The sequence below is a fragment of the Miscanthus floridulus genome, chromosome 2 (genome assembly GCF_019320115.1).
Source record: "Miscanthus floridulus cultivar M001 chromosome 2, ASM1932011v1, whole genome shotgun sequence".
NCBI classification, from domain to species: Eukaryota; Viridiplantae; Streptophyta; class Magnoliopsida; order Poales; family Poaceae; genus Miscanthus; species Miscanthus floridulus.
In genome coordinates this window covers 115,311,978-115,339,577 of record NC_089581.1, presented here as the reverse complement: position 1 = coordinate 115,339,577, position 27,600 = coordinate 115,311,978, and the positions used below count along the sequence as shown (strand labels likewise).

Here is a 27,600-nt window from a genome sequence, read left to right as displayed (position 1 = left end):
TCACCGTGCTCCCGTTCCAGTCTCCTCTCCACTTTATTATTACACATCCCGCGAATTCCCGGTCCCGACGCGACCAACCACCTTGTTCAGTCACCCCCTCCCCCGCGGCGATCCAGCCAAACCGCGCCACCGCCGGCGCGCGCGTACCCTAACCACCGCGCGGATCTGGGAGCAGCCGGCGGCGCTCCCTCACATGGTCCCCGGCGGCGAGGTGGCCCCCGGACGGCGGCGCAGCTGAGATGCGACGCGACGCGGTGCCGCCACCCACCGCCCCCTCAGCCTCCTCCTCCTCGTCATCCCTCTTCAGCGGCGGCGGCGGCGGCGAGCACCTGTTCGAGTCCGGGCCCAGCCCGCTCGTCTTCCTGCCCCTGCTCCTGATCCAGGGCGGCGGCATGGACCTCTCCCGCGTCGGCGAGAAACTCCTCAGCTCTGTCCGCTCGGCCCGCTCCCTTGGCCTCCTCCCACCGACCCCCACCGCTCCCCCTCCCCGCCCTGAGGTCCTTCACGCTTTCTCCCTCCTTTCATGGCTTGCTCTCGCGCATTGTCGGATCAATGAGGTAGACGTCGCTCACATTTGTTTTGCACATTCTGTAGGTTCCAGAACGAGCTGCAGCGGCAGCAGCTGCGGCACGCGCGATCGCTGGGTTGCCACCGCATGAGAGGATCAACCTGCCGTCCAATTCGGAGGACTTGGTCTCCATCTATGGGAGCAACCCCCAGGGCGAGCCGGTGGAGGAGCTCGAGGAAGTGTTCTATGAGGAGGTGGGTACTGCATTGGCATAGATTTGGTTGTCTGCTGCTTTCAGTATTGATGTGTTTTGAGTTTGAAATTTGAATTATTCACAGGAGTTTGATCCAATAAAGTACATTCTGCAAAATATTCAGGACGAAGACGGCGATGCCACCTATTTCGATAAGCAGGTTAGTAGCAGCAACTTATGTTTTTCATTTCTAGGACATTATGAGCTAAGTGCATGCTAAGAAAACTTACGTGTACCATACTTTTGAGTAACGTGTGCATGCAAAAGTGCACATAGCTAAATTTGTAATGGTTTGTTGTCAGTTTCAACAATGAGAGCTATGACCTCTGTAGAAGAAATCGTTCCCACTTTGTCGTTTAGAAGCATTCTAGTTATCCATTAACTGTAATTGGTATCAAATGTCCAGCTCCACCTGCATGAACGTGTGATTCTTAACCAAATTAACGTCATCTATTTTTCTAATGTAAATCTTTCTTCTTTTCAGTCTACGTTGAGATTAGTGCAGCTTGACAAGATTGCAGAAAGATTATCACACCATGTTATGGGTCACCATGAAGAAATGGGTATGTCTCCCACCAGAGTAGAGAAGAGGTTCAGTGTTTAGTTATCTTTTATCTGCATAGGATTGGATAGTTTTCAGTTGCATGCCTTTCCTTTTCTTTTTTGTTTCCAACTGACACTTTTCATGAATGTTCATCTCCTTCAACATGTTCAGGTTTTAATGCCCTTTAGCTATGAAATAATGAAGACATCTAATGCTGCTTTAGCCTCAGTTATGCTACCAAAATGTGATCTTTATTGACTTCCTTTTAAGGACATTTCAGATTACTGATATTTAGTTTTGGCCAGTGAAGGGGATGCAGTTAGTGATGGAATTAGAACAAGACTTAAAGGTTGCAAATGTAATCTGCATGGTAATATCTTGTGAAACTTTGTCCTTTCTGACATTGTTTTATATCTAGAACTCTAGGCCTTATAATTAGATCAATATTTCAGAATGGACGAAGGCATATAACCTCTTCGAAGAATGAGGTGTCGAGGGATCTGGTTGTCAATGTAAAATCAAAAAAGAAACAAGCTTTGCTGGTAGGTGTTTGCTCTTATCTGTTATATCATGTTAATTTGCAGCGTTTACTTTGGAAGCCTGGTGCCTGCTCCCAACCAATCATTGTAGACCACTAAATTACCATCCTATTATCAATTGATGTCTTGAGGAGAAAATTATTAGTGACATAGTAAATTCAAATGCTTTTCTCTTCCACTGCCACTAGCTCTAGGTAAACTGAATCGAGGATCTGTAAATAAAAAGATCTAGTTTTTGTGTAATGCAGGATGTTCTTCCTGTCCTTACAGAGCTTCGTCATGCTCTAGACATGCAGCTGGAACTTGAAACTTTTGTTGAGAAAGAAAATTACTTTCAGGTGAGCTTGATTTGGCTATTGTTTTTCTATCTTCCTTCATCATTAGTAGACTTCTTTAACCTAGGGTGATATGAGCAGCTGTTCGTTCTAATCTTGCTATGATAAATTTCTGACCCATAAATCGCCTATAGCAATATGGGTCTGTTGCTTTTCGACCTGAACAAGCTTAGTATATGTGTTTATGTGTTGTCAAATACCAGTGGTCCCTCAGTAATAATTGTTAGGTTTCTAATGATATCTTACTGATGTTTCTAGGCATTCCAATTGTTGCCTGAATATTTGCAAATTTTGGAGAATTATTCAGGCCTTTCTGCTGTACAAGAAATGGGACGAGGTATAGAGGTAATTATCTTTTTCTTTGTTCACCTCTTATATCCTGTCTTCTGCTGTTGAGATATTTTTATCCTTAAATTTGAGAAGTGTTAGCTGACTTAAATCTATCCACTGTTGGTATGTTCAAACAGAAACATCTTGTTCACCTTCAAATTAAGTCGAGCTATCTGCTTGTTCACTCCAGTTGATATATTCATATTTTATCCTTGTGATGATATTTCTGCTCTGAGTATGCAGGCATGGTTAGCTCGGACACTCCAAAAATTGGACATTCATTTACTTGGTGTTTGTCAGATGTTTGATGAAGAAAACTATCTAACTGTGAGTGTTCTCAAGAATCTTTTTATGGGTTCTTGGATGAACATGGTAATTATTATTTATCTGTTTTGTTAGAATAACATTCTTTAGCAATTAATCATGGATGTAGGTTGTTGATGCATATGCACTAATGGGTGATGTCAGTGGCATGGCTGAAAAGATGCAGAGTTTCTTCTTGCAGGAAGTACTCTCTCGAACACATTATGTCCTGAAAGAAATGTTGGAAGAGGTATTAGATTTGCTTTATTGGCGTGCTCTGTGTAGTTTTGCTATTCATATGATTCTCCATGTCAATATTTTTGATATTTTATGTTATCAGTTTTCTAATAGTAAAGTAATTGCAGGAGGTTGGAAATAATACGGAGAAAAATAGGTCTGTATTCAGCCCCTTATCTTGGTTCAATGGTTCTTTTGGCTGCATTCTAAGCTTAAATAAACTATTGTGACTTGTATAGTAGGGATATGGCATGGACTACAGATATAGCTAGTCATTTGCGAGTCATAGCTTCATAGTTGAATTTATCAGTGGTGGACCTAGATTCTTTTTTGTCTCTGTGGAAAACTTTTGTGTGCCCCTGTTTTTTTTATTTTCATTTTCAAAAGATTTGAAGTTAGTAATCGACACAAGAAAGCAGGTCAAGAAGAGATCTTGTCATACGTCTGCAGTTTTTAGTTGTTTAAAACCATAGACAATATCGGTTCATAGAACCAAAGTTTTTTTTTTCTCGAACAGCGTAGGAGAACTGCGCGTCATTTCATTAAGGTAGAAGAAATGTTACAAGGGTTAGAGACCCGACACACACCCCAACTCACACACCCCACACCCTAGACACTAAGATACAGACTCGCCACCCAAAGATCAAGAACGACCAAAAGCCTCTAAGCATTAAGCTACAGCAGGCAGCGACCTGATAACAAGCTCCTGGAGTTTGGAAGCCCCAGCTGAGCACCAAAGCCCCCCCTCCGCGCTAATGGACCTAAGGACCTCCTGAACACTTGGCCTCTTATTATCAAAGACACAAGTGTAGCGGTGCTTCCAAATCCCCCAGGCCACCAGGATTATCAAGGAATTGAGGCCTTTACGCGCTTCTTTGGGGACAGCAGCAGTAGACCTCTTCCACCACCCTGAGAAACGAGTTACAGCAGACTGTGGTGCCAAATGTAGCACCCCAAACTGATGCAAAACCAGGGACCAGACCTGTCGAGCGAAGACACAACCCACTAGCAAATGATTTATTGTTTCATCCTCTTGATCACATAAGGGGCAGGACTCAGGATGGGGCAGATTCCTCTTTGCTAGTCGATCAGCTGTCCAAACCCGGTTGTGAAACACCAACCAAATGAAAAACTTACAGCGCGGGGGAGCCCAGGTTTTCCAGATCCTTCTCCACGACCCAAACTTGATGGATCCAAGAAAGAAGGCTGCATAGGCAGACTTGCTACTATAGGAACCATCCTGCGTTAACTTCCAATTATATCTGTCCGGGATCTCTAGATGCAAAATAATTCCGTCCACCCTATCCCAAATGTGGAGGTAATCAAGCAATACCTCTACTGTACGAGCCCCCCTAATATCTTGAACCCAGCTTCTATTATGCAGAGCTTGGGCCACAGTCCTTTTAGCTGTTCGTTTTTGAACCGCATTGAACAGGTTAGGCGCTATTTCTGCCACGGTATGCCCATCCAGCCATCTATCTGTCCAGAACAATATTTCCTCTCCATTTCCAACTATGGCATCAACTGCAACATTAAAGAGGGCCCGGGCTTTGTGAGGAACAGCGATAGAAAGACCGGCCCAAGGCCTTTTAGCATTTGTCTTTTGCACCCACAACCACCGAATCCTAAGTGCCCAACCAAGGAGCTCAAGATTATGGATCCCAGGCCTCCATATTCAACTGGTCTCTGTACCTTTTCCCAGGCTACCAGGCAATTGCCTCCATTGGCATGTTGGTGACCCTTCCAAAGGAAGCCCCGCCGATTTTTGTCAATAGCCTTAAGCACCCATTTAGGAAGGTCCAGGGCTATTAAGATATATATAGGGACAACAGTCAGCACTACCTTCACCATGACTAACCGCCCAGCCCTGTTCATTAGAGAGGCCTTCCAACCAGGGAGATATTCTGACACCTTATCTACTAAAGGCAGCAACACCTCCTTAGTTGGTTTTCCAAGTGAGAGTGGGAGGCCAAGGTACGTACAGGGGAAGGCCTTTATTGAACAAGAGAGGACGCTTGCCTTTATTGAACAAGAGAGGACGCTTGCAGTGAGTGCCAATTCCTCATCAGTACAATGAATAGGGGAAACCGAACTCTTGGACAGGTTGGTTCTAAGACCGGAGGCGTGTCCAAACAATTCCAGGAGCTGTCTGACAGTGACCAGATCCAAGTTGTGGGCAGACCCAGTGCCGGAGGCTCCCACATGAGTGGGGTCTGGGGAAGGGAAAAACTGAGGCAAGCCTTCCCCCCCGCAAAATCTGCGGAGAGGCTGCTTCGAACCCACGACCTGGTGACTTAGTGAGACAGCTCTCACCACAGCTCTCACCACTGCACCAGATCCAAGTTGTGGGGTCTCAAGAATATGACTGCATCATCAGCATAGTAGGAGACGCTGTGCCGTGCTTGCTGAATGGCTAGCGGCTGCATCAAACCCGCCAGAGTAGCAAAATTGACCAGGGAATTGAGGACATCCATAACGAGGATAAACAACATTGGTGACAAGGGGTCTCCCTATCTAAGACCACGGTGGTGCAAAATAGTGTCTCCAGGCACTCCATTAACCAGTACTTGTGTCGAGGAGGTGGACAGGATCAAGCAAATAAGGTCTCGCCACCGCTGACCGAACCCTAACTTGCACATGACTTCCAGGAGAAATGACCAAGAGACAGAATGAAACGCCTTGGAGATGTCTAGTTTAAGAAGGATATGCGCCTCCTCCTTATGCAGAGATTTCACCATCTGTTGGACCAGCATAAATTTGTCATGAATCTTCCTTCCCCGCACAAATGCGCTTTGGTTTGCAGAGATTAAGGAAGGTAACAGCGGTGCTAGCCGATTAGCCAAAATCTTAGTCACCAACTTGGCAAAGCTATGAATCAGGCTTGTAGGACGAAAATCCTTCACTTCAACTGCATCTACTTTCTTAGGCAGTAGGGTAACATAGGCCGTATTCAATAGCCTAAATTTGAATACATGGCCGCGATGGATGGCGTCCAACGCCATCAGCACATCCCCTTTAATAATGCTCCAACATGATTTGTAGAACCACCCTGTGAAACCATCCGGCCCAGGGACCTTGTCCAGGTGCATGTCTTTTATGGTAGCCCAGACTTCCTCCTCAGAGAATGGGGCATCAAGATCGGAAAGATCATGGTGCTGCATATCTAACTCATCTAAGTTAAGAGTATAGTCCCTTACTTCAGCACTGCCAAGAATGTTCTCATAAAAATCATCCACTGCCTTCTGTTTTTCCTCCTGTGAAACGACCACCTGATTACCAACTTGCAGTTTTGGGATGAAGTTTTTCTTTCTGTATATAGCTTGTTGATGGAATAAAACAGTATTGGCATCTCCTTCTTGAAGATACAGTATCCTAGAGCGCAGCCGTGCAATGGTTCGCTCTAGAGAAGCCAAACCGAGACAATGCAGTTTGAGTTTCTTTCTCAGCCATTCCTCGCGCTCAGAGAGTGCCCTTGAATCTCTCTCTATTTCCAAGCGGTGAAGAATCTCCCTGGCCAGCTCAAGCTGAGCTTTAATGTTCCCTATTTTCCGCTGCCCCCATTTTTGTAGTCCCTTACTGAGGCGCTGTAGTTTAATGAATAGGCGCTCTACAGCACAATTAGATTGTACCGGAGCCTCCCAATTCAGTTTAACAACATCGAGAAAACCAGTGATTTTGGTCCAGAAGCTCTCAAAATGGAATCGCCGCTTGCCGCTAGTGCTCACTTTCAAACCCAGAATGAGAGGGCAGTGATCCGATACACCAGCTGCTGTGCTTTGCAGGACAGCATCAGGAAAAATATTGCCCCAATCACCACAACAGAAAGCTCGATCCAGCCTGACCAAAGTAGGCGATCTCCTCTCGTTGGACCAAGTATATTTTCGGCCCAAGAGCGGGATCTCCTTGAGAACCATGTCATCTAGAAAACACCGAAATCTTCCCATCATTGCTCTATCCAAATTAGCATTGTTCTTGTCGGCAGCTTGATAAATTAAATTAAAATCTCCCCCTAGAAACCAAGCTCCATTGCACAGGGCCCTGATATTTCTTAGATCTTGCAGAAACATCACCTTCTCATCATCTTCTTGTGGCCCATAGACACCAGTGAACCACCAATTGCGACCTTCTTGTTCCGAAAACAGAACAGAAGCAAAATAAGTATCTACCCTAGAAGCCATTGCCTGGCAAGAACACCCTTTCCAAGCAATCAGAACCCCTCCTCTAGTCCCATTGGCTGGGAGCGCGATGAAGTTATCATACACAGACCCAAAGACCAAGAGAAACAAATGCTGGGACATGTTGGCAACCTTAGTTTCTTGCAAACAGACAATGTCAACGTTGCTGGACAGAATAACCTCTCTGACAGAATTCCGGTGATCCCTTTGATTCAGGCCTCGCACGTTCCAGATTAAAATAGACGAAGGATTCATCTGACCCAAGAAATAAAACGACCCCGACAAAGAACCAAATCCTTACATCACTGCAAGGACATTCGCAGCCAGCACCTGCTCACCTTCTCCAACATCCCAACCAAAAATAGCAGCTAAAGCACAAACATGGGAGTCAAGAGAGGAATGGCCTGACTAGCTTACTATAATTGTCTTGAGCATTCGGCTGAATAATCTCCCTTTCTTCAAAGCCAAGTTGTCGCATCACCCTCTTCTGAGCCTCCGAGAGCACCGGGCCTGGAGGGCAGGGGGCATCGCTAGCGACTCGCTAGCTACGCCGCGGCAGAGACCCTGAAGGAGGGGCCTTCTTTCGCCGCTTCTGGATCACGGGCAGAGGGACGAGCATATCCACTGGCCTGCGCACCTTCTCAAGCTTCCGTGATGGGGGTCCCTCCCTCGGACACTGGGAGGAGCTGTCCACGGCGGCCGGTGCGGGAGTTCTAGCATGGCGTCGTTGCCTGGAATAGACCCGGAGCGGGGGCGAGACGAAGACCTCACCCCGCGGTGCTTTGGAGAGTCTGAGCGGGCGGCAGGACAGGCCCGAGCGGAGCAGGCACCTCCGAGCCCTCGGAATCCCCACCTGTAGTCGGCGGAGCAGGCGCCTCTGAGCCCAGGGGCTCCCCAATCGGGCCATCAGAAGCCGACGCAGTGGCAGGTCCCGCGCCAAATGTTGGCGAGGGGGGGTTTGGCGCCGGTGGGAAGAACCCCGGGAAGACGGACACGGGATATCGTTGAGGCGAGCGTGGTGAGGCCGGAGAAGCTTCAACCGTTGCCATTCCGACGGGGAGGCTCAAGGAAGAGCACGGCACCGTCGGCCAGTCGGGGAGACCGTAGCCTCACCCAATCCGGTGCACGCCAATTGGGAATCAATCACAGGCCGAGGGCCCAAGTCCAGCCCAAGAGAAGCCGCATCCGCCGGGCCAGAAATGAGGACGCCATCCGAAGGCAAAGGCCCAGCATCCACTTCAAACCGCACAATAGTTGGGGAGGCCACCGAGGGGAACGGGGACGTCTCCTGAATGCGCGCGACATCTGCGGTTTCCGAAATGACTGCATTTGTTGCAGCCGACGCATTAGGCACAGGGACATCCTCGGGACGGCGCGTCTCAGCATTGAGGGCAGAACGACCGTCGCCTGGAATGTCACGCACCTAGACCTCTTTGGAACCCGCGGCCAACGGCTGAGAGCACGCTGCCTGAGAGTGGGCCACGTGAGATCTCCCCCGAACAGAGGATTCCACCTGCTTCATGATCGATCCCCGCCGTGAACCGCCATGACACGAAGCATCACGACCCACCGGACCCGAGCTGGGCGGCGGCGAGGGAGGACGGACGCGACGCCGACGCCTTGCAGGATCATTACATCGTCACCCCCTCAATCAGAGGGAGGAGGGCTTGGCGCCAAAACCTCAGGGCGGTGAACATCGGAATACTGCCGCTCAATAGGGTAGGCCAGAACCCTATTGAGCATTCAAACTGTATCAAGCTGTATTCAAGTTTCTCTGAGCATTCACTTCACCAATGTTTTTTGTTTTCTGCAGGTTTACATACAGTGATCTATGTGTTCAAGTTCCTGAACCCAAACTTCGCCCCTGCTTGTTGAGAACCCTAGAGTGCTTATTTTCATTGATGTGCTCTTATTATGCTATTATGAGCTTTTCTTCAGAAGATAAGGTACATTTATTTTTTTCTGTCCACTTTATTGTTGAAACCTTCATCTCTCTGATTAACGGTCATGAATTTCGTAAAAAAAAGCTGCCTAGGCTCAGGGTGTTAGTGCAAACAAATATGAGAAACTACAAAGTTCATTTTCTGCCTCAATGAACATATAAACTACATAGTCGCATTGGAAAACCAAAAGGAGACAAGAAGAATTAAACCCTTCTGGTTCAAAATATAAGATGTTTAGGACATCCACATGGTCTACAAGGTGATATTTTGACTAGAAAATTATATGAAAATATGGCATTTTGTAGAAAGTAGAAATTTATGAAGGTGTGTTTGTTATGACCGGCATCCCCTACAGCCGTCGCAGCCCAGCTAGGGGCTAGGAGGGGAGCCGGCCATCAAAGGGCTATGGCCCATATAATTGTCGCAATTATAGTATTTCTAGAGGGTTATTTTATAATTATCGCTATTAGAGAGACATATAAATATTTGTAAGACTCTATTTGGGAAATTAAGCAGAAACATATTATTGTTTCCGGCTTCCTCAGGGAGCCGGGAGAAACCCTAGCCGCCTCTACTGTTCACGTGTGAACAGTGCCGCCGTTATTGTAGCTACGTGAGGGTTAGGGCTACAGCCGCAGCTGCCCATCCTCCACCACGGCGTCCAGCCGCCGGCAGCGAGGTTCCCAGCCTGCTCTACCTCCCTCTCATCCCTACAGACTCCGTGATCTACGCGGTAGGATCCGTAATCCTATCAACCTGGTATCAGCATTGCCTGGTTCGATGACGACTGCTCCTCCGAGTTCCTCCGTTCCGGTGACCACTTCGCCGCTGCCCGCTGCGTCGTCGGAGTTGTCGGAGGCGTCCGCTGCCTCTGCCCAGCCCCTGACGTTGGAATCGCTGGGGCCAAGGTTGATCTGATCGCCAACGCGGTGGTCTCCATGCAGACGGCGTGGGCCGGCTTGCTCCAGGCGCCTCCACCACCGCCGTTTCCCGCCCCACCACTGCCTCCACCGCCGGTGCCCACCGTACCGATCCCCACTGCGCCACGACATCCTACCCCTACGGCATGCCGTCGACGGGGGCCGGAGTTCCGCTCCATCTGTTGCAATGGCCGGCCTCGCCGTCACCGCTGCCTGATTGGCTGCAGCCGCCCGTGACGGCGTCGGCTCCGCTCTACTCGATGGCCACGTCGACAACCCCATCACCCTCCACGACGATCGCGGCGACAGCGGTCTCAACCCTGCCTCCCGCCGGCGGTCCTCTCTTTGGGGGGGGGGGGGGGGGATGGACGGCTCGCTGTTCTTCGGGCGGCCAGCAGCAGGGGGGCCTTGACCCGGGCCTTGGTGCTGCCCTCGCGGGCGCCCAGGCGGGGCCCAAATTCTACAAATTGGAGTTTCCTACGTACGACGGCTCGGCAGACCCTCTGAATTGGTTGAACCAGTGCGAGCAGTTCTTCCGCGGCCAGCAGACGCTAGCATCCGCGCGCACCTGGCTCGCGTCTTACAACCTTCGGGGTGCTGCCTAGACATGGTACTACGCCCTGGAGCAGGACGAGGGCATGCCCCCTTGGGAGCGCTTCCGCGAGTTATGCTCACTCCACTTCGGGCCTCCTGTTCTGGGCACACGGTTGGCGGAGCTTGCCCGCCTTCCTTTTGGTTCTTCCGTGCAAGATTACTCGGAGCGTTACAATGCCATCCTGTGCCACGCCCGCAACCTCTCCGCTCGCCAAAAGGCGGAGCTGTACGTGGGCGGGCTGCCGGACCAGCTCCGCAAGCAGGTTCAGCTCCGCGCACCGCCCGACCTCCAGTCCGCCATGTACTTGGCACGGGCGTTCGAGGATTGCGTACCTCCACCTGCACCACAGCCTCGCGTCGCCCGGCCGCCCCTGCGGTCGACCTGGACTCCGCAGCAGCGAACGCCGAGCGCGGGTCCGACACCGGCGGCCGCCGCTCCTACACCGACCCTGGCGGCGCCCACTTTTCGTCGGCTCTCTCCGGCCGAACAGCAGGAGCGCCGTCGCCAGGGGCTGTGCTTCAACTGTGACGAGCCTTACGTACGCAGGCACATGTGCAAGCGCCTCTTCTACCTGGAGGTCGACGACTACATCGTGGAGGCTCCCGGGGAGGCGACCGAGGACACCCCTTCCAGCGAGCTGGCCGGCCCGGAGATGGCCGCCGCTAACGCCCTTGTGGTCTCCCTCCAGGCTGTTGCAGGTATTCGGGCCGCCAACTCCATGCTGCTGCCCGTTGTCATCAAGGGCGAACGCTTCCTGGCCCTCCTCGACACGGGCTCCACCCATAACTTCGTGTCGGGGGAGACCATGCGCCGCCTGGGGCTCGTTCCTGCGGGTGGGGAGCGCCTGCGGATCACGGTGGCCAATGGCGACCGCGTGCCTTGTGAGGGCATCGCGCGCAACGTGCCCCTTCGCATCTACGACGAGGACTTCGCCATCACGTGTGTCGGCCTCAACTTGGGCGGATTTGACTTCATCATCGGCTTCGACTTCATCCGCACCTTGGGCCCCATACTATGGGACTGCGAGGCCCTCACCCTGTCGTTTTGGCGCGACGGCCGCCGCGTCACCTGGCAGGGGGTGGCCGGGGCGGCTGCACCCTCTCCAGCCCCCTCGGCACAGCTGCTGGCCGCGGCTGCCTCCGACCCACGGCAGCCGCTGCTGGACGTCCTCCTCCAGCAGCACGCCGTCGTCTTCACCGAACCCGCGGGCCTTCCGTCGGCGCGAGAGTACGACCACCGCATCCACTTACTACCGGGCACCGCGCCGGTGGCGGTGCGCCCTTACCGCTATCCCCAGCTACAGAAGGACGAGCTGGAGCGGCAGTGCGCGGCCATGCTCACCCAAAGGATCATCAGGCCGACCACCTCGCCTTTCTCGGCGCCGTCTTGCTGGTGCGCAAGGCGGACCAGTCGTGGCGCTTCTGCATTGACTACCGCGGCCTCAACGCCAAGACGTCCAAGGACAAGTTCCCGATTCCGGTGGTCGATGAGCTCCTCGATGAGCTCCATGGAGCTCGCTTTTTCACAAAGCTGGACCTCCGCTCTGGGTATCATTAGGTGCGGATGCACCCCGACGACATCGCCAAGACGGCGTTCCGCACTCACCACGGCCACTTCGAGTTTCTGGTGATGCCTTTCGGCCTTTCTAATGCCCCGGCCACCTTCCAGGCCCTGATGAACGATGTGCTTCACGACTACCTCCGGAGGTTTGTGCTCGTCTTCTTCGATGATATCCTCATCTACAGCTCGTCGTGGGCCGAGCATCTGCAGCACATCAACATCGTCCTCAGCGCCCTGCGGGCGCACCATCTCCACTTGAAGCGCTCCAAGTGCTCGTTTGGGGCGCCCTCCGTGACCTATCTTGGCCATGTCATCGTCGAGGGCGGTGTAGCCATGGACGCCGACAAGGTCGCCGCGGTGGCGGCGTGGCCTCTACCTCGCTTGGCCTGGGGCCTTCGCGGCTTCTTGGGCTTGGCGGGATACTACAGGAAGTTCATCCGCGACTTCGGCATCATCGCGGCCCCGCTCACGCGTCTCTTGCGGCGAGACGCGTTCGTGTGGGACGACGACGCGACGACGGCTTTCGAGGCGCTCAAGCGCGCCTTGACGACGGGGCCCGTGCTTCAGATGCCGGATTTCGACGCACCTTTCGTGGTCGACTGCGATGCATCGGGCGCGGGGTTTGGCGCCGTCCTCCACCAGGGCGCGGGACCCCTCGCCTACTTCAGCAAACCATTTGCAGCTCGCCACCTCAAGCTCGCCGCCTACGAACGCGAGCTCATCGGCTTGGTGCAAGCTGTGCGCCACTGGCGCCCGTATTTGTGGGGGCGCCCCTTCCGGGTTCGCACTGACCATTACAGTCTCAAATTTTTGCTTGATCAGCGTTTGTCTACCGTACCACAGCACCAATGGATCAGCAAACTTTTCGGCTTCGACTTCAATGGTGGAATACCGCCCGGGCCGCCTCAACACCGTGGCGGACGCTCTGTCACGCCGCGACAGCGAGGGGGTGGCGACTGTACCTTCGCCGGACGCGCTCGGGGCAGCGATGGCTGTGTCCGGGCCCTCGTTTGCCCTCCTCGACGACATCAGGCGCGCTACAGCCGCGGCGCCGGATGGCCAGCGGCTGCTGCAGCAGCTCCAGGCCGGGGAGCTCGCGGGGCTGTGGCGCCTGGACAGCGGCCTCCTCCTTCACGGGCCTCGCATCTTCGTGCCGGATCACGGGGACCTTCGCCACCAGGTCCTCCTCCTGGCCCATGCCGCCGGCCATGAGGGGACCCAGAAGACGCCGCACCGCCTCCGTGCCGAGTTCTACATTCCGCGGGACAGGGCACTGGTGCGAGACTTGGTGCGTTCCTGCACCACATGCCAGCGCAACAAGACGGAGGCGTTGCAGCCAGCGGGACTGCTGCAGCCCCTCGACGTGCCCTCCCAAGTTTGGGCGGACATCTCGATCGACTTCATCGAGGGGCTGCCCAAAGTCGCCGGCAAGTCGGTTATACTCACCGTCGTCGACCGTTTCTTGAAGTACGCGCACTTCATCGCGCTCGGGCACCCCTACACGGCCGCGTCGGTCGCCCGTGCCTTCTTCGACGGCATTGTACGGCTCCACGGGTTCCCACTCTCCATCGTCAGCGACCGGGACCCCGTGTTCACCGGCCACGTGTGGCGGGACCTTTTCCAGATGGCGGGCGTCAAGCTCCGCATGAGCACCGCCTTTCACCCTCAGACGGACGGCCAGTCGGAGGTGGTCAACAAGGTGATTGCCATGTATTTGCTCTGTGTTACAGGTGACCGGCCTCGGGCATGGGTGGATTGGCTGTCGTGGGCGGAGTATTGCTACAATACTTCTTTCCATACCGCCCTCCGCGCCACGCCTTTCGAGGCCGTCTACGGCCGACCACCGCCGCCCATATTGCCGTACAAGCCGGGGACGGCTCGCACTGAGGCCGCCGACGCCATACTCCGCAGTCGCGACGAGATGCTCGCTGAGGTCCGTCAGTGGCTCCTTCAAGCCCAGCAACTCTCCAAACGCTACTACGACGCCAACCACAGGGATGGGGAGTTCGAGGTGGGGTCGTGGGTCCGGCTGCGTCTCCTTCACCGCACCACGCAGCAGTCCCTCGACCCTCGCTCCAAGCGCAAGTTGGGGCCGCGCTGGGCGGGACCGTTCGCGTGCTTGAGCGCATCGGTTGCGTCGCCTACCGCCTCTAGCTGCCCGATGACGCCCGCATCCACGATGTTTTCCATGTGGGCCTCCTGAAGCAGCACCGCGGCGATCCCCCCACCGCCGCCGGCGTCCTGCCACCGGCTTTGGATGGCCGGGTCTTGCCAGGTCCGGAACGCGCCCTGCGCGCTCAGCAGCGCCGGGGTGTTTGGAAGATCTTGATCAAGTGGCGCGGTCTACCAGCAGATGATGCAACGTGGGAGTCACTCGAGGATTTTCGCGCCGAGCACCCCGATTTCCAGCTCGAGGACGAGCTGTTTTTGCAGGCGGGGAGAGATGTTATGACCGGCATCCCCTACAGCCGTCGCAGCCCAGCTAGGGGCTAGGAGGGGAGCCGGCCATCAAAGGGCTATGGCCCATATAATTGTCGCAATTATAGTATTTCTAGAGGGTTATTTTATAATTATCGCTATTAGAGAGACATATAAATATTTGTAAGACTCTATTTGGGAAATTAAGTAGAAACATATTATTGTTTCCGGCTTCCTCAGGGAGCCGGGAGAAACCCTAGCCGCCTCTACTGTTCACGTGTGAACAGTGCCGCCGTTACTGTATCTACACGAGGGTTAGGGCTACAGTCGCAGCCGCCCATCCTCCACCACGGCGTCCAGCCGCCGGCAGCGAGGTTCCCAGCCTGCTCCACCTCCCTCTCATCCCTACAGACTCCGTGATCTACGCGGTAGGATCCGTAATCCTATCAGTGTTTCATGATTGTTGGAGTATAAGTGAATTGCCCACCTCTCCCATCAGCTTAAGCTTTTGGGTTGAATTAGTTGGTGCATGCATCTCAATATGATATCAAAGCCAGTGGTCTTGAGTTCGAATCCTGGATAGCACAATTAAATAAATAATTGTTGCTCGCTCCTATTCCACGTTTGAGGCCTGAGGGAGCCTCCACATGAGGGGGAGTGTTGGAGTATAAATGAATTGCCCACCATGCAACTCAATAATGATGAATAGCAAAACCTATCTTAGTCAAACTGCGTAATTCTGCATATGTTGATGGTTAAAGTTTTAAAAGCTTGGCCAGCAGGAATCATAAAGCAACATATATTTTGGGTTGGAGTAGAAAAGATGTCAAATGCTATCAGTTTTAAACTCTCTTGTTTGGTGGAACGGGGCAACTATCCTATTTATTCTCTGTTGAACTTATTATATTCAATATATGGTGAATAATCTTCTGTTTTCCGTATGAAATAATTCTGAGTTAATACTACCTATCCTCCTATCCAATAACCTATACATACATATATATGTGGATCTGATGCTATCTATACTTAGTCTAATTTTCAATATAAGGTTTTGTTCTTATTCATGAAATTGGTTTCCTCTTCAGAATATTGACTCCAAGGGCCCAGATCTAGCAGATAAGAATGACATATCTCAGAATAGCAACGAAACTTTAGTTAATTCAGGAAGAGGTCATTCAAGTGCAGCAGTCACTCAGGATGGTTCTGCAGCTGTAAAAAGTGACAGAGCATCATCATCTGAGGTTAACAACCCTGATGCTAGTACATCAGAAACGGGTTCTCCATTCTATCAGCTTAGAACAGATGCTACAAAACTTGTTGCGCAAACATTTCAAAGAGGGCGAAGAAATCTTTGGCAGCTGGCAACAAGTCGCTTGTCTGTTTTATTATCTAGTTCAGCTGTTTGTTCAACTAGCACATACCAATTCCTGAAGAATTATGAAGATCTCGTCATTTTCATTTTGGCTGGCGAAGCATTTTGTGGGTTTGAAGCTAGTGAGTTCCGCCAGAAGTTGAAGACTGTCTGTTTGAACTACATGGTGTCCTTTCACCGGCAAAATATATATGTATGTCAATAACTCTGACTCGGTTCTTAATTATAGTGCTCAAAGTTCAAACATGTGAATATTGAAGTGCTATCATCTTTTTTTTACTGTAGCCATAGATATAACTTTAAATGTGTATGCAGTTCATGGCGTGTTTGTAGTCTTTAGGAACATTCTTCAGATTTCTTTTCCTTTTCCCCATTGGTAGTGATGGTTTCATAGTAGCCCATTTCTGTAACTGATTTTGGTATGAGCTACCAGTGCACTTATGTTTCCACAAAAGGAGATTGCAGCTGATACGAACATTAAGTCAGTGCAACCACATTAGAAGGGTTTGCAATTGATATGTACCATAAGTCACTTCATTCACAGTATAATCTTAAGAAAATACATTAATAATGAAGTTTGATTGTAGTTCTATGTCAAAAAGAGAGAAAACAAATGTGTATTTTCTGGGAATGTGTTGTTGCTCTAGTCAGTACTGTGTTTTACTCTGACCTTTTGGGCTTAACTGCAAAGATGGAGTTGCAAACTGTTAGCTCTCTATGTAGTGAGTCATTCTCTGTGTCTTCTGCATGTAGCATTTTTAACTTACTGTGTTTTGCCATTCGTCTGGCAGGCACTTAAGATGGTACTGGAAAAGGAATCTTGGACAATAATGTCTGCTGAAGCTTCACAAATAATTAGTTTAGCAGGTCTAACTGGTGATGGTGCTGCACTGTGCTCTCCTACCAGTAGAAGTCTCAAGTTGCCAATAAATTGTTACCATGGGAATTCAACTACAGCCAATTCAGGAAACGAAAATCTCGGATTTGCTTCTTGGCTTAAGATTGAAAATCCATTTTCTTTTAAGCTAGAAGATGGCTCTGCCGAATCCCCAAAGTCCAATATGCCTTTTGACTCATCAGTTAGCAATAATCATGGCAATGGAAACAATTCATCTTTTGATGAAGAGAATGAAGACCTTCTAGCGGATTTCATTGATGAAGATAGTCAGTTGCCTAGTAGGATACCAAAAACGAAAATTGTAAAAGGCAATTCTTCACATTGGAAAGATGGAGACATTTCATCGCAGACAGGCTCATCACTTTCTTTATTAAGGTATTAAATGCTTGTGTTAACTTAGTAATGTTTCTATGCATAGCTTCCTAGCCTAAATTGCCACTGGAATCAGGATGATGGACAAATACGCCAGGCTGATGCAAAAGCTGGAAATTGTCAATGTTGAGCTTTTTAAGGTTAGTTATGTCATATCATGTACTCGGGGGGGGGGGGGGGGGGGGGGGGGGGGCAAGTTTGTGGAATATTGTCTGATTATGCTGGACAAAATTTTCAGGGTATCTCCCAACTGTTTGGCATCTTTTATCACTACATATATGAGACATTTGGGAACCTAGACAAGAGTCAAAGCAGCAAGCCTTTACCTGATCATCAATCATGTAAGGATTTAGTTCTCCACAATATGTTCTCATATACACATTTCTTAGCTATCACTGCTTACATAGATGATCGCCTTTCTTAATTGTCCTTACCACTACTTGCGCTGTACTCAGCTCGGCTTAAAGCCGCTTTATCAAAAATAACACAAGACTCTGATCAGTGGACAAAACCAAATAATGTTTCATATTCACCTTCATCCCCTTTGTCAATGAATTCAACTTTCGGCCAAATGGATGTGATGCCTACTGCGCCTCCCAGTTCAATGTTCACCTCCTATGGGTTAAAGGTAACTGCTGGTTTCACATGGGCATGCTTACATAATCCTATGTAATCCTAACTCATTTTCAGACTTAACATGTTTTCTTGTATATGGAACTGAGTTGTGATATTTACCATGCAACATTTGCCCTGTAATAGACAAAAGTGAATTGCCTTTGCTTGTTTGACTTGAGCTTGTCTCATTTGAGTTCAATTTTGCTAATTCCTGCAGTCTTAAACTCTAAAATTTGAAGATATACCTTGAAGTCTACTGCAGATGTGATTAATCTGTTCTCACAATTAATTAGTATTTATCGACTTATCAACTATTGATGTTAATCATTCCGAAGTTTGTGTGAAATAAAAAAAAATCGGTAGGTGTTCAGCTTTTAGGCAATACATTTTACTCATTTCTGTGTGACAATTCTTCGTTTTTAGTTTGCTGTTCTTTTTAGGAATTTCTGTATTGTTGCTTCCTTGCTGCCATAACTGAAGTGATGGTATGACAGTACTAGCTTATTCTATTTGTTTCCATACAAGCATCACATGCCAATAAGCTATAGGCCTATAACCTTGGAGGTTGTCGGAATGACAAATTTTTGGCATTCAATGTAGAAGGCGACAAGGCGTTAGTGAGTGTCTAGGCTTTGAAAGTTACTTGGAAAGAATCTCGATGGACATCTGGATTGTGTCCTTTTGATTACTATAAGCCATTGGATCATTGGATGTGTCCCGGTGTCCCCCACTATTATATGTAAACCTTGGCTGGAGTCTGAAGTTACCTTTCTGCTTGGTTAGGTTGCTATGAAAGCATAGCATTTTGTATGGCAGAATGCATTTTTCTTTATGCTTAAAAAAAAAAAGATAATTTTTGCATGCCACTGCCTTCTTAGTTTCAGTGTCCTCGTTCTAAAAAGTGCATTTCAACTTGTTTTTCCCTCAGGAGAGATGTGCAGCTGCTGAAACATTATCATTGGTTGCTCGAGTTTTGAACCGATCTAGAGCCCATCTACGCTCAGTATTGTCTAAAAATAACAGTTCTGTTGTTGAAGAGTTCTTTAGGACACTGGTATGTTTCTCTACTTTGGGAGGTTTTCATTGCTTATTTGGTAGTCCATAAATAGAAAAGTTGCAATGTAATTCAGAGCTTACCTTCTGTGTCATAGGTGGACTCTGTTCCAGATTTGACAGAGCACATTCACAGAACGAGTGCACGTATGCTTTTGCATATTGATGGGTATGTTACAGCATCCAATCCCTTCTCTTTGGCCATATAAATTTGTGCGGGATTTGCATCACCATTGATGCTGACATGCTGTTAGTAGTTAGATGGATAGTACTCCCTCCTTTCCAATTTGTTAGTCACTTTTAGCTTTGTCCTAAGTCAAACTTCTCTAACTTTGACCAAGTTTATAGAAAAATGCATGAACATTCATTGGATACACCATGGAATATATTTTGATAGTGCTTTTATTTGATATAGCAAATGTTAATATATTTTTCTATACATTTGTTCAAAGTTGGATAAGTTTGACATAGGAAAAAACTTAAACTTACAATTTGAAACAGAGGGACTAGTACCATACCTTGCTGTTTTGAATCACCACACCTGACATATGTATGCTCAGTTGAGTCGCGGACTGAATGTGTTTTCAGGTATCCAGATAAGATAGCAAATGCTAAATGGGAGGTGAAGGAGCTCGGAATAGAGCACAATGGGTATATTTATGCTTGAGCCTTCTTAATTTGAACAATTTTGCCCCCTTTTTTTGGTTTCTGTTTTTGGCAGCTTTCCTACTGTTTGTTACGCATCCTTGAGCCTCTCCTTTACCTCTTCATAATCATTTATACATTAGTTTTATAGCAAATCACCATGTTTAAATCTAATTTTGACAGCCTCGATGTCCTTTGTTGTATGATTATTGTAGAAAGCACTTTGTGGTAATTTACTTTCAGTGGTTGTGGAGTAGACCATCTGGATATATCATTCAGTTGTACTCTTGTACTTAATCCATCATTTTGCATGGATCTGGTGTTTGTTGGGCTCTGTGGCAAATTGGCAATATATTAGAAAAGTCCAAATTACTGCCCCCCAGTGCGCTCACAGGAAAGTTATCTGAATAACCCCCTAAAGTAATTTGTGACCATTTACCTCTTAATAACATTTATCTTTTTTATTTGTCCACATACAAGTTGAGTCTTAAGTTCAAATTTTGTAGGGTGATAGCAGTGATAGTGAATATCCTAACTTATGTTAGGAAAAAAAACACTATGATTTTTTTTCATCATCATTATTATTTTTTGTATAATTTTGTATCTGTAGGGTTCATTTGTTATTAAATGCCTGAGCTAAAATAATGATGAAAAATTCATAATGTATTTTTTCTAACACAAATGATGTTCTCTATCACCCTACAAAATTGAAACTAAAACTAACTTATTTACGGAGAAACAAAAAAAAAAGACTAATCTTATTAAGGGGTAGATTGGACTAACTGAAAGATCTAGAGGGGTCGATTGAACACAAAATCCGTTTAGAGGGTTATCGGGAAAATGTTCATGTGCAGGGGGAGTAAATTGGACTTTCCCCCCAATATTTGAAATTGTCTCATATATATTAGTGTTTCCTTTATATATCTGGTTATATTTCTTTCAGACAAAATTGCACCTTTTGCCCATGTGCTAGCAAATTTGAAATTGAAGTGTTAAACCCATTTATGACGTAACAGAATGCGTTGCAGGTTGTGTTAATATATAGCAAAATCTGCAGTCTAATACTTATGTGTATAATACTGTCAAGGGCAGTGACGCCCAAGGTAGCTGGACCTCGACTGCGAAGCTCGTAGTCACGATCCGTCGTCGCCGGCAGGGTTATACCCCCACGCCGCCGCCGTCTTCGTCAACCGGGTTATGCCCCCTGGTTGCCGGCTTAGAGAGGAAGAGGTAGGAGATAGGCTGATAATGCTTGATTGATTTCCAACGTGTGGTTACAATAATATATGGCAAAAGGCCCAACTAAAATGAGCAACAATCTCCTTAATCTTAGGAACAAATAACAGAAAGCTATCCTACTTTCCTTCCTAGCCACCAGCGTTGCTTATGCCCTGCGCCTCCTCCTGCGCGGCTGCTGCCCGCTCCAGGGCGCGGCGCACGTCACGGGCCCGACGCCTTCTCACATACGTGCGCCCGACCATGACATCTCCCTCTCCGTCGAGAGTCAGCTCGTCCTCGAGCTGGAAAGAGGGGAACCTGGTGCGGAACGTGTCGGTGTCCTCCCAAGTAGACGACGCCGCTGAACAGTCCTTCCATTTGATGAGCACCTGCGGAACGCCGCGGGCAAGACGGTAGCGCACCGCACGCTCAGGCTCCGGCTCGATGGCGCCATGACGGAGCGGGGGTAACGGCGGTGTCTCAGCTGGTGGAGCTCCTAGGAACTTCTTGAGGAGGCCCACATGGAAAACATTGTGGATACGAGCGCCCGTCGGAAGAGCAAGACGGATGGTGACATCGTTGATGAGCTCAATGACGCGGTAGGGCCCGACAAAACGAGGCTTGAGCTTGCCGCCCACAGCCTGAGGCAGCGAAGACGCCGAGCGTTGCCGGAGACGAAGTAGAGCCCAATCCCCGACCTGGTAACTGACTGGGCGATGGTTGCGGTCGTAGTACAGCTTCTGCGTGGCCTGCGCTTGCTCAAGGCGGTAGCGGACGTCGGCCAGGAACTCCGTGCGCTCCTCCATAGTCTTGGCGACCGCCTGCACCCTGGTGTCGCCCGGCTCATAGGATCTGATCGAGGGCGGGTCGCGCCCGTACACCACGCGGAAAGGAGTGTCCCGCAGGGATGACTGGTACGCCGTGTTGAAGAGGTACTCCGGCCACGGCAGCCAACGGACCCATTGGCGAGGCCGATCCCCCGTCAGGCACCACAGGTACATGATGATGATGCGGTTGGCCGACTCGGACTGCCCATCGGACTGGGGGTGGAACGCCGTCGTCATATGTAGCTTGGTGCCCATCAGTCGCATGAGCTCTTGCCAAAAGGAGGATGTAAAGACCGTGTCCCTATCAGAGACGATGGACTGAGGAACGCCGTGTAGACGAACGATGTCGGTGAAGAAAGCTTGGGCAACGGATTCAGCGGAGTACGGATGTGCCAACGGAATGAAGTGGCAGTACTTGCTGAACCGATCCACCACGGTGAGGATCACTGACTTGCCGCGGACGCGAGGGAGGGCCTCCACAAAATCGAGCGCGATGTCCGTCCAGACACCCTGTGGCACCGGCAGCGGAAGGAGCAGGCCCGCCGGCTGAAGGTGCTCTGATTTGTACTGCTGACACACAGCGCACACTCGCACCATGTCCTGCACCCGTTGCTTCATGTTGGGGAAGTGGAAGTCGCGCCGTAGCCGGTGCAAGGTGCGCTGGACGCCCTCGTGGCCGTCCGCATGGACCGCGCCCATGATTTCCTGGAGCAGCGGAGAGGTGGGCGGGATGTACAGCTTGCCGGCGAACTGGACCATGCCGTCAACAAGCGTCCACGGCGCCTGGCGAGAGCCGGCTGTGATCTCAGCCTGGAGGGCGACGAGGGCCGGGTCGTCGAGCTGGGCTTGGCGCAGGCGGGCGATGAAGTCGAAGCGGGGGGCCGAGAGAGCGAGCAGCGCCCCGTCCTCAGTGTCCCGCCTGGACAGCGCGTCTGCCATGGCGTTCGCAGCGCCCGACTTGTACTCGACGGAGAAATCGAAGCCCAGCAGTTTGCCAACCCAATGGTGTTGCGGGATGGTGGCGAGGCGCTGGTCCAGCAGATACTTTAGACTGTAGTGGTCCGTCTTGACGCTGAAGCGGCGTCCCCAGAGATACGGGCGCCAGTGCCGCACAGCCTGGACCAACCCGATGAGCTCGCGCTCATAGGCCGCAAGAGGGCGGTGTCGCGGCGCCACCGGTCGACTAAAGAAAGCGATCGGGTGCCCGTCTTGGATGAGCACAGCCCCGAAGCCGTGGGACGACGCGTCACACTCGACCACGAACGGCTTGGCGAAGTCGGGCATGGCCAGGACCGGTGCTGCAGTCACGGCGGCCTTGAGGTCTGCGAATGCCGCGGCGGCCTCCGGACTCCACGAGAAGCCCTCCTTCTTGAGCAGGCCGGTGAGTGGTGCCGCAAAGGCGCCGTAGTTGTGAATAAACTTGCGGTAGTAGCCTGCCAGGCCGAGGAAGCCCCGTACCGCCCGCGCCGAGCGAGGCACCGGCCAGTCGTGTATGGCCTGTACCTTGGCCGAGTCCATGGCCACACCCGCCGCCGAGATCGTGTGGCCGAGGTAGGCGACCGAAGGCACCTCGAACGCGCACTTGGAGCGCTTGACGAAGAGAACATGGCGACGTAGCTCGTTGAGGACCGCGCGGAGGTGCCGGAGGTGGTCCGCCCATGACTTGCTGTAGATCAATATATCGTCAAAGAAAACGAGTACAAAGCGACGGAGGAAGGGACGCAGTACGTCGTTCATGAGGGCCTGGAATGTCGCCGGAGCGTTGCACAGCCCGAACGGCATCACCAAGAACTCGTAGAGGCCGTCGTGTGTGCGGAACGCCGTCTTGTGGATGTCCTCCGTCCTCATGCGCACCTGATGGTACCCGGAGCGTAAGTCGAGCTTGGTGAAGAACTGGGCACCATGAAGCTCATCCAGCAGCTCGTCGACGACGGGGATGGGGTACGCATCCTTCACCGTGAGCGCGTTCAGCTCGCGGTAGTCGACGCAGAATCGCCACGATCCATTCGGCTTTTTGACGAGGACCGGGGAGGAGAAAGCGGAGTTGCTGCGCCTGACGATGCCTTGGGCGATCATTGCGTCGCACTGCTTCTCTAGCTCATCTTTGTGTGCCGCCGGGTACTGGTACGGGCGGACCGCCACGGGAGCCGCGCCGGGCTTGAGGACGATGCGGTGTGTCCGGCCCCGCTCCGGAGGCAGGCCACTCGGTGCGGCGAAGACGTCGGGGAAGTCATCCAGGAGCGCGTCGAGGAGTGGTTCTGTGGCTTCAGTAGCGTGTAGACGGGCAAGAGCCTTGGGGGCGATGCCGTGCCAGCAGACGGACCTGCTCGCATGCTGGAACGCCATGGTGCCATCCGCCAGGTTCCACACGATGTCCCCCAGTGGCGCCATCCAATTGGTGCCCAACACCACGTCATAGCCTGCAAGGGGCATAATAAATAGATCGACCTGGAACTCCAAGCCATCGATGAGCACTGGAGCGTGGTGGAGCACCCCGGGGCAGGAGACACGTTCGCCGTTTGCCACGGTTGCCGTGAGCCGAGGGCGCGGTTCGATGGGAACACCGGCGCGTCGGGCAGCGTCCTCCCCAATGAAGCTGTGCGTGGAGCCGGTGTCGATGAGCGCGATGAAGTCGGCCACCCCAACTCGTACCCGGAGCTGGATCGTGTTGCTGCCGGGAATGCCTGCGACCGCGTGCAGGGAAAACACCGGGGCTTCCTCGTCCGCGCCTCCCTCGTCCAGCTCGACGCCGTCGATGTAGAAGATACGACGGCATGTGCGGTTATGGCCCCGCGAGTACGGCTCGTTGCAGTTGTAGCAGAGACCAAGGCGACGTCGTTCCGCTTGTTCCTCGGCCGAGAGACGCCGCACCGGGTTGGCTGCTCCTCCTCGGATCGGCGGTGCCGACAGGGCCTGTACAGCGGGCGCTGGTAGTAGGGTGCCGCTGGAACGGCGGTAGGCGCGTGGCGGATCGCCGGGGCCGGCAGCACCGCGCGCGGCGCGGCTCGGGCTGGAGCGGCTGGCACCCGCTCAAGCTCCATCAATTCGACCTGGCGGGCGAGGCTCATGGCCGCAGCGAGCGTCTCCGGGTTGTGGATGCGGACGGCGTGGTTGAGCGGCGGAAGGAGGCCGCCGGTGAAGAGTTGGACGCGTTGCGCTTCGTCAAGTCGGCCGGCACGCGGGAGGAGGGCCTGGAAACGGTTGGCGTACTCCTCCACTGTTCCGGTGCGCCGGCATTCAGCGAGCTCGAACATTGGGGCGGATCGGAGAGGTGGGCCAAAACGCAGATTGAGGAGGTCCTTGAAATGACCCCACGGCGGCGTGCCCTCGTCATCCTGGAGCTGGGTGAACCACAACTGCGCGATGGCGTCCAGGTAGTACGACGCCAGGCGCACGCGCTCCTCCCCCATGGTCCGGTGTTGGCGGAAATAGGCCTCGCACTTGTTGAGGAAGAGCATTGGGTTGGTCGTGCCGTCGAAGCGGGGAAAATCCCACTTCCTGTGTTTTGGGTGGAAGTCTTGATCACGTGGCTCGTCCGGGCGACGGTTGTCGCTGCCGCCGGAAGACGACGAGGACTTGTCCTTCATGGCCGCCATGTCAGACTTCAAGGTCGTCAGCTCGGTGTTCATGGCCTTCAGCATGTTCATGACCTCGGCGAGGGTGGGTTCGGACATGGTGGCTGGACTGGGCGCAGAGGCCGTGGGCGATGGGGGTGAGGTTGCATCGGCGGCGGCGGTGGGCGGGCTGGAGCGAGTGGGAGAGGATCGGCGTGACCGTGATACCAGGTTGTCAAGGGCAGTGACGCCCAAGGTAGCTGGACCTCGACTGCGAAGCTCGTAGTCACGATCCGTCGTCGCCGGCAGGGTTATACCCCCACGCCGCCGCCGTCTTCGTCAACCGGGTTATGCCCCCTGGTTGCCGGCTTAGAGAGGAAGAGGTAGGAGATAGGCTGATAATGCTTGATTGATTTCCAACGTGTGGTTACAATAATATATGGCAAAAGGCCCAACTAAAAGGAGCAACAATCTCCTTAATCTTAGGAACAAATAACAGAAAGCTATCCTACTTTCCTTCCTAGCCACCAGCGTTGCTTATGCCCTGCGCCTCCTCCTGCGCGGCTGCTGCCCGCTCCAGGGCGCGGCGCACGTCACGGGCCCGACGCCTTCTCACATACGTGCGCCCGACCATGACAAATACAGGCCACAGGACTAAATGTGCCTGATTCTTAAGTATAAGAGGCTTGGGAAATGATTTCTATTTCCAGAATCAGAGCAAAGACTGCAGTTACTGCTGTGACTTTTAATTGCACCAGTGACCAAGTGTTTGTTATTTGCAGATATGTTGATTTGTTATTGGGTGAGTTCAAACACTACAAAACAAGATTGGACCATGGAGGAATTTCTAAGGAGGTCAGTGTGAGAGAACTAATAAATAGTCGTTCTCTTTCTTTTTTCCTCCCCCTTTCTTTTGACCTCACTTTGTTTTATTTTTATCCTGGTGCTAAGTAATGAACTTACTAGAGTTTGTTCTGCTTCATCTTGAAAAGGATGCTGTTCTTTCTTTCTTATGAATCGTTTGATGATGAATTTACTGACAACCAGAGTAAATTCACATATGTGCTTCCCAGCTCCAACACCTTTTGATAGAGTATGGCGTAGAGAGCATATCGGAAGTTTTAGTTGAAGGTCTCTCTAGAGTGAAAAGGTGCACTGACGAAGGACGTGCTTTGATGTCACTTGACCTCCAGGTCTTGATTTTTCAATTTAATATTTGGAAGTGAATGCCATGGAGGAATCCATAGTAACGGCTTTGATGTTCTTTCAGGTACTAATTAATGGGTTGCAGCACATTGTATCATCAAATGTAAGGCCGAAGTTGCAAACTGTGGACACTTTCATAAAGGTAAGCAGAGCAAATTAGTGGCAGAGCAAATTAGTGGTGGCACGTTCTGATTGCCGAGAGCATTTGCCATTCTGCAGTCCTAGGGGTTCTCCATGAACAGCTGTTTCATTTGTGTTCATTTTGTTCTTATACTAGTGAAATCTTGGCAAAGGGAATTGCTGCTAACAACTCTTGTGCCAATCAAACAGGCTTACTATTTACCGGAGACTGAGTACGTTCACTGGGCACGGTCTCATCCAGTAAGATCCCTGCAGAACCTCCATCTCCCATTGATCCTATGTGGAGGTACAAATGAACTTAAACACTGCTGTTTCTGAACTCAACAGGAATACAGCAAAAGTCAGGTAGTCGGGTTAGTTAACCTGGTGGCCACCATGAAAGGGTGGAAACGGAAGACGAGACTAGAAACGGTGGAGAAGATTGAGGCAGGGCCATAGACTCGATGGGAAGGTTTTTGCCGTGATTGTTTTTCTTCTGTTTGCTTCAGCTGCACATAGGAGCTGTATTTCCCCCCCTCCTTTTCTTTCACCTTAGAATCAATTTTGTCGATTCTTTCTTTCACCCTCAGGCCATTCTGATGCTAACACCATCAGGCCATCGCCCGCCCATCCATATCCATGGTGTATATTTATATGCGTTGACCCTGTATTATATGAAGCGAGTGGGGCGGGTTGACGCTCACCGAAAGGAAAAGAACTGCACACCCTACATGGAACATTGGCTCAGTAATAAATATGAATCGTTCATAAATACTACTCCGTAGTAGCAACCCCTTTTCTCAGATTATAGCACCGTTGCATTGCATTGCATGTCGCAGATGCCTTTATTATGAACTGCACGGATGTATCTCGGAACTTATGAGTCATGGTATAGTGTTTTTTTATTACAACAAAATAGCTTTAGCCGGTTTATTAGTTGCAAAAACCATCAGCGACAGTTTGATTGTTGCAAGTTCTGGTATTCGTTTAACTAATCAATGGCGCTGTAATAGATTCATGTACCCCATGTCTTAATACCGGCGCTGATGTACCCGTACCC

General features: G+C 51.0%; 1 protein-coding gene across 2 annotated transcripts; it reads left to right on the top strand.

Annotated features, from left to right (window-relative positions):
- On the top strand, nucleotides 1-27,331 carry LOC136528151 (uncharacterized). Of its 2 annotated transcripts, XM_066521072.1 has the most exons (25): nucleotides 2-497; nucleotides 595-762; nucleotides 847-921; nucleotides 1,246-1,324; nucleotides 1,611-1,675; nucleotides 1,758-1,847; nucleotides 2,093-2,182; nucleotides 2,438-2,524; nucleotides 2,753-2,836; nucleotides 2,943-3,062; nucleotides 3,178-3,206; nucleotides 9,038-9,170; nucleotides 15,746-16,225; nucleotides 16,824-17,305; nucleotides 17,379-17,442; nucleotides 17,541-17,643; nucleotides 17,758-17,930; nucleotides 18,846-18,971; nucleotides 19,069-19,139; nucleotides 19,559-19,621; nucleotides 25,997-26,069; nucleotides 26,288-26,407; nucleotides 26,485-26,562; nucleotides 26,751-26,801; nucleotides 26,889-27,331. In XM_066521072.1, exons 1-25 carry the CDS (start codon nucleotides 240-242, stop codon nucleotides 26,997-26,999), a joined length of 3,273 nt encoding a protein of 1,090 aa, XP_066377169.1. In that variant the 5' UTR covers nucleotides 2-239; the 3' UTR covers nucleotides 27,000-27,331. The 2 variants fall into 2 exon arrangements, with proteins under 2 accessions (XP_066377175.1, XP_066377169.1); XM_066521078.1 differs by lacking the exons at nucleotides 26,288-26,407; nucleotides 26,485-26,562; nucleotides 26,751-26,801; nucleotides 26,889-27,331 and adding an exon at nucleotides 26,207-26,283 and having other exon boundaries at nucleotides 1-497.
- The last annotated feature ends 269 nt before the right edge of the window (nucleotides 27,332-27,600 follow it).

Coding starts and splice junctions, on each gene's coding strand:
- LOC136528151 (XM_066521072.1), top strand. CDS start 240: ATGCGACGCGACGCGGTGCCGCCACCCACCGCCCCCTCAGCCTCCTCC. Junction 1,676..1,757: donor TTGCAAATGTAATCTGCATG/GTAATATCTTGT, acceptor TCAATATTTCAG/AATGGACGAAGGCATATAAC. Junction 2,837..2,942: donor ATGAAGAAAACTATCTAACT/GTGAGTGTTCTC, acceptor TCATGGATGTAG/GTTGTTGATGCATATGCACT.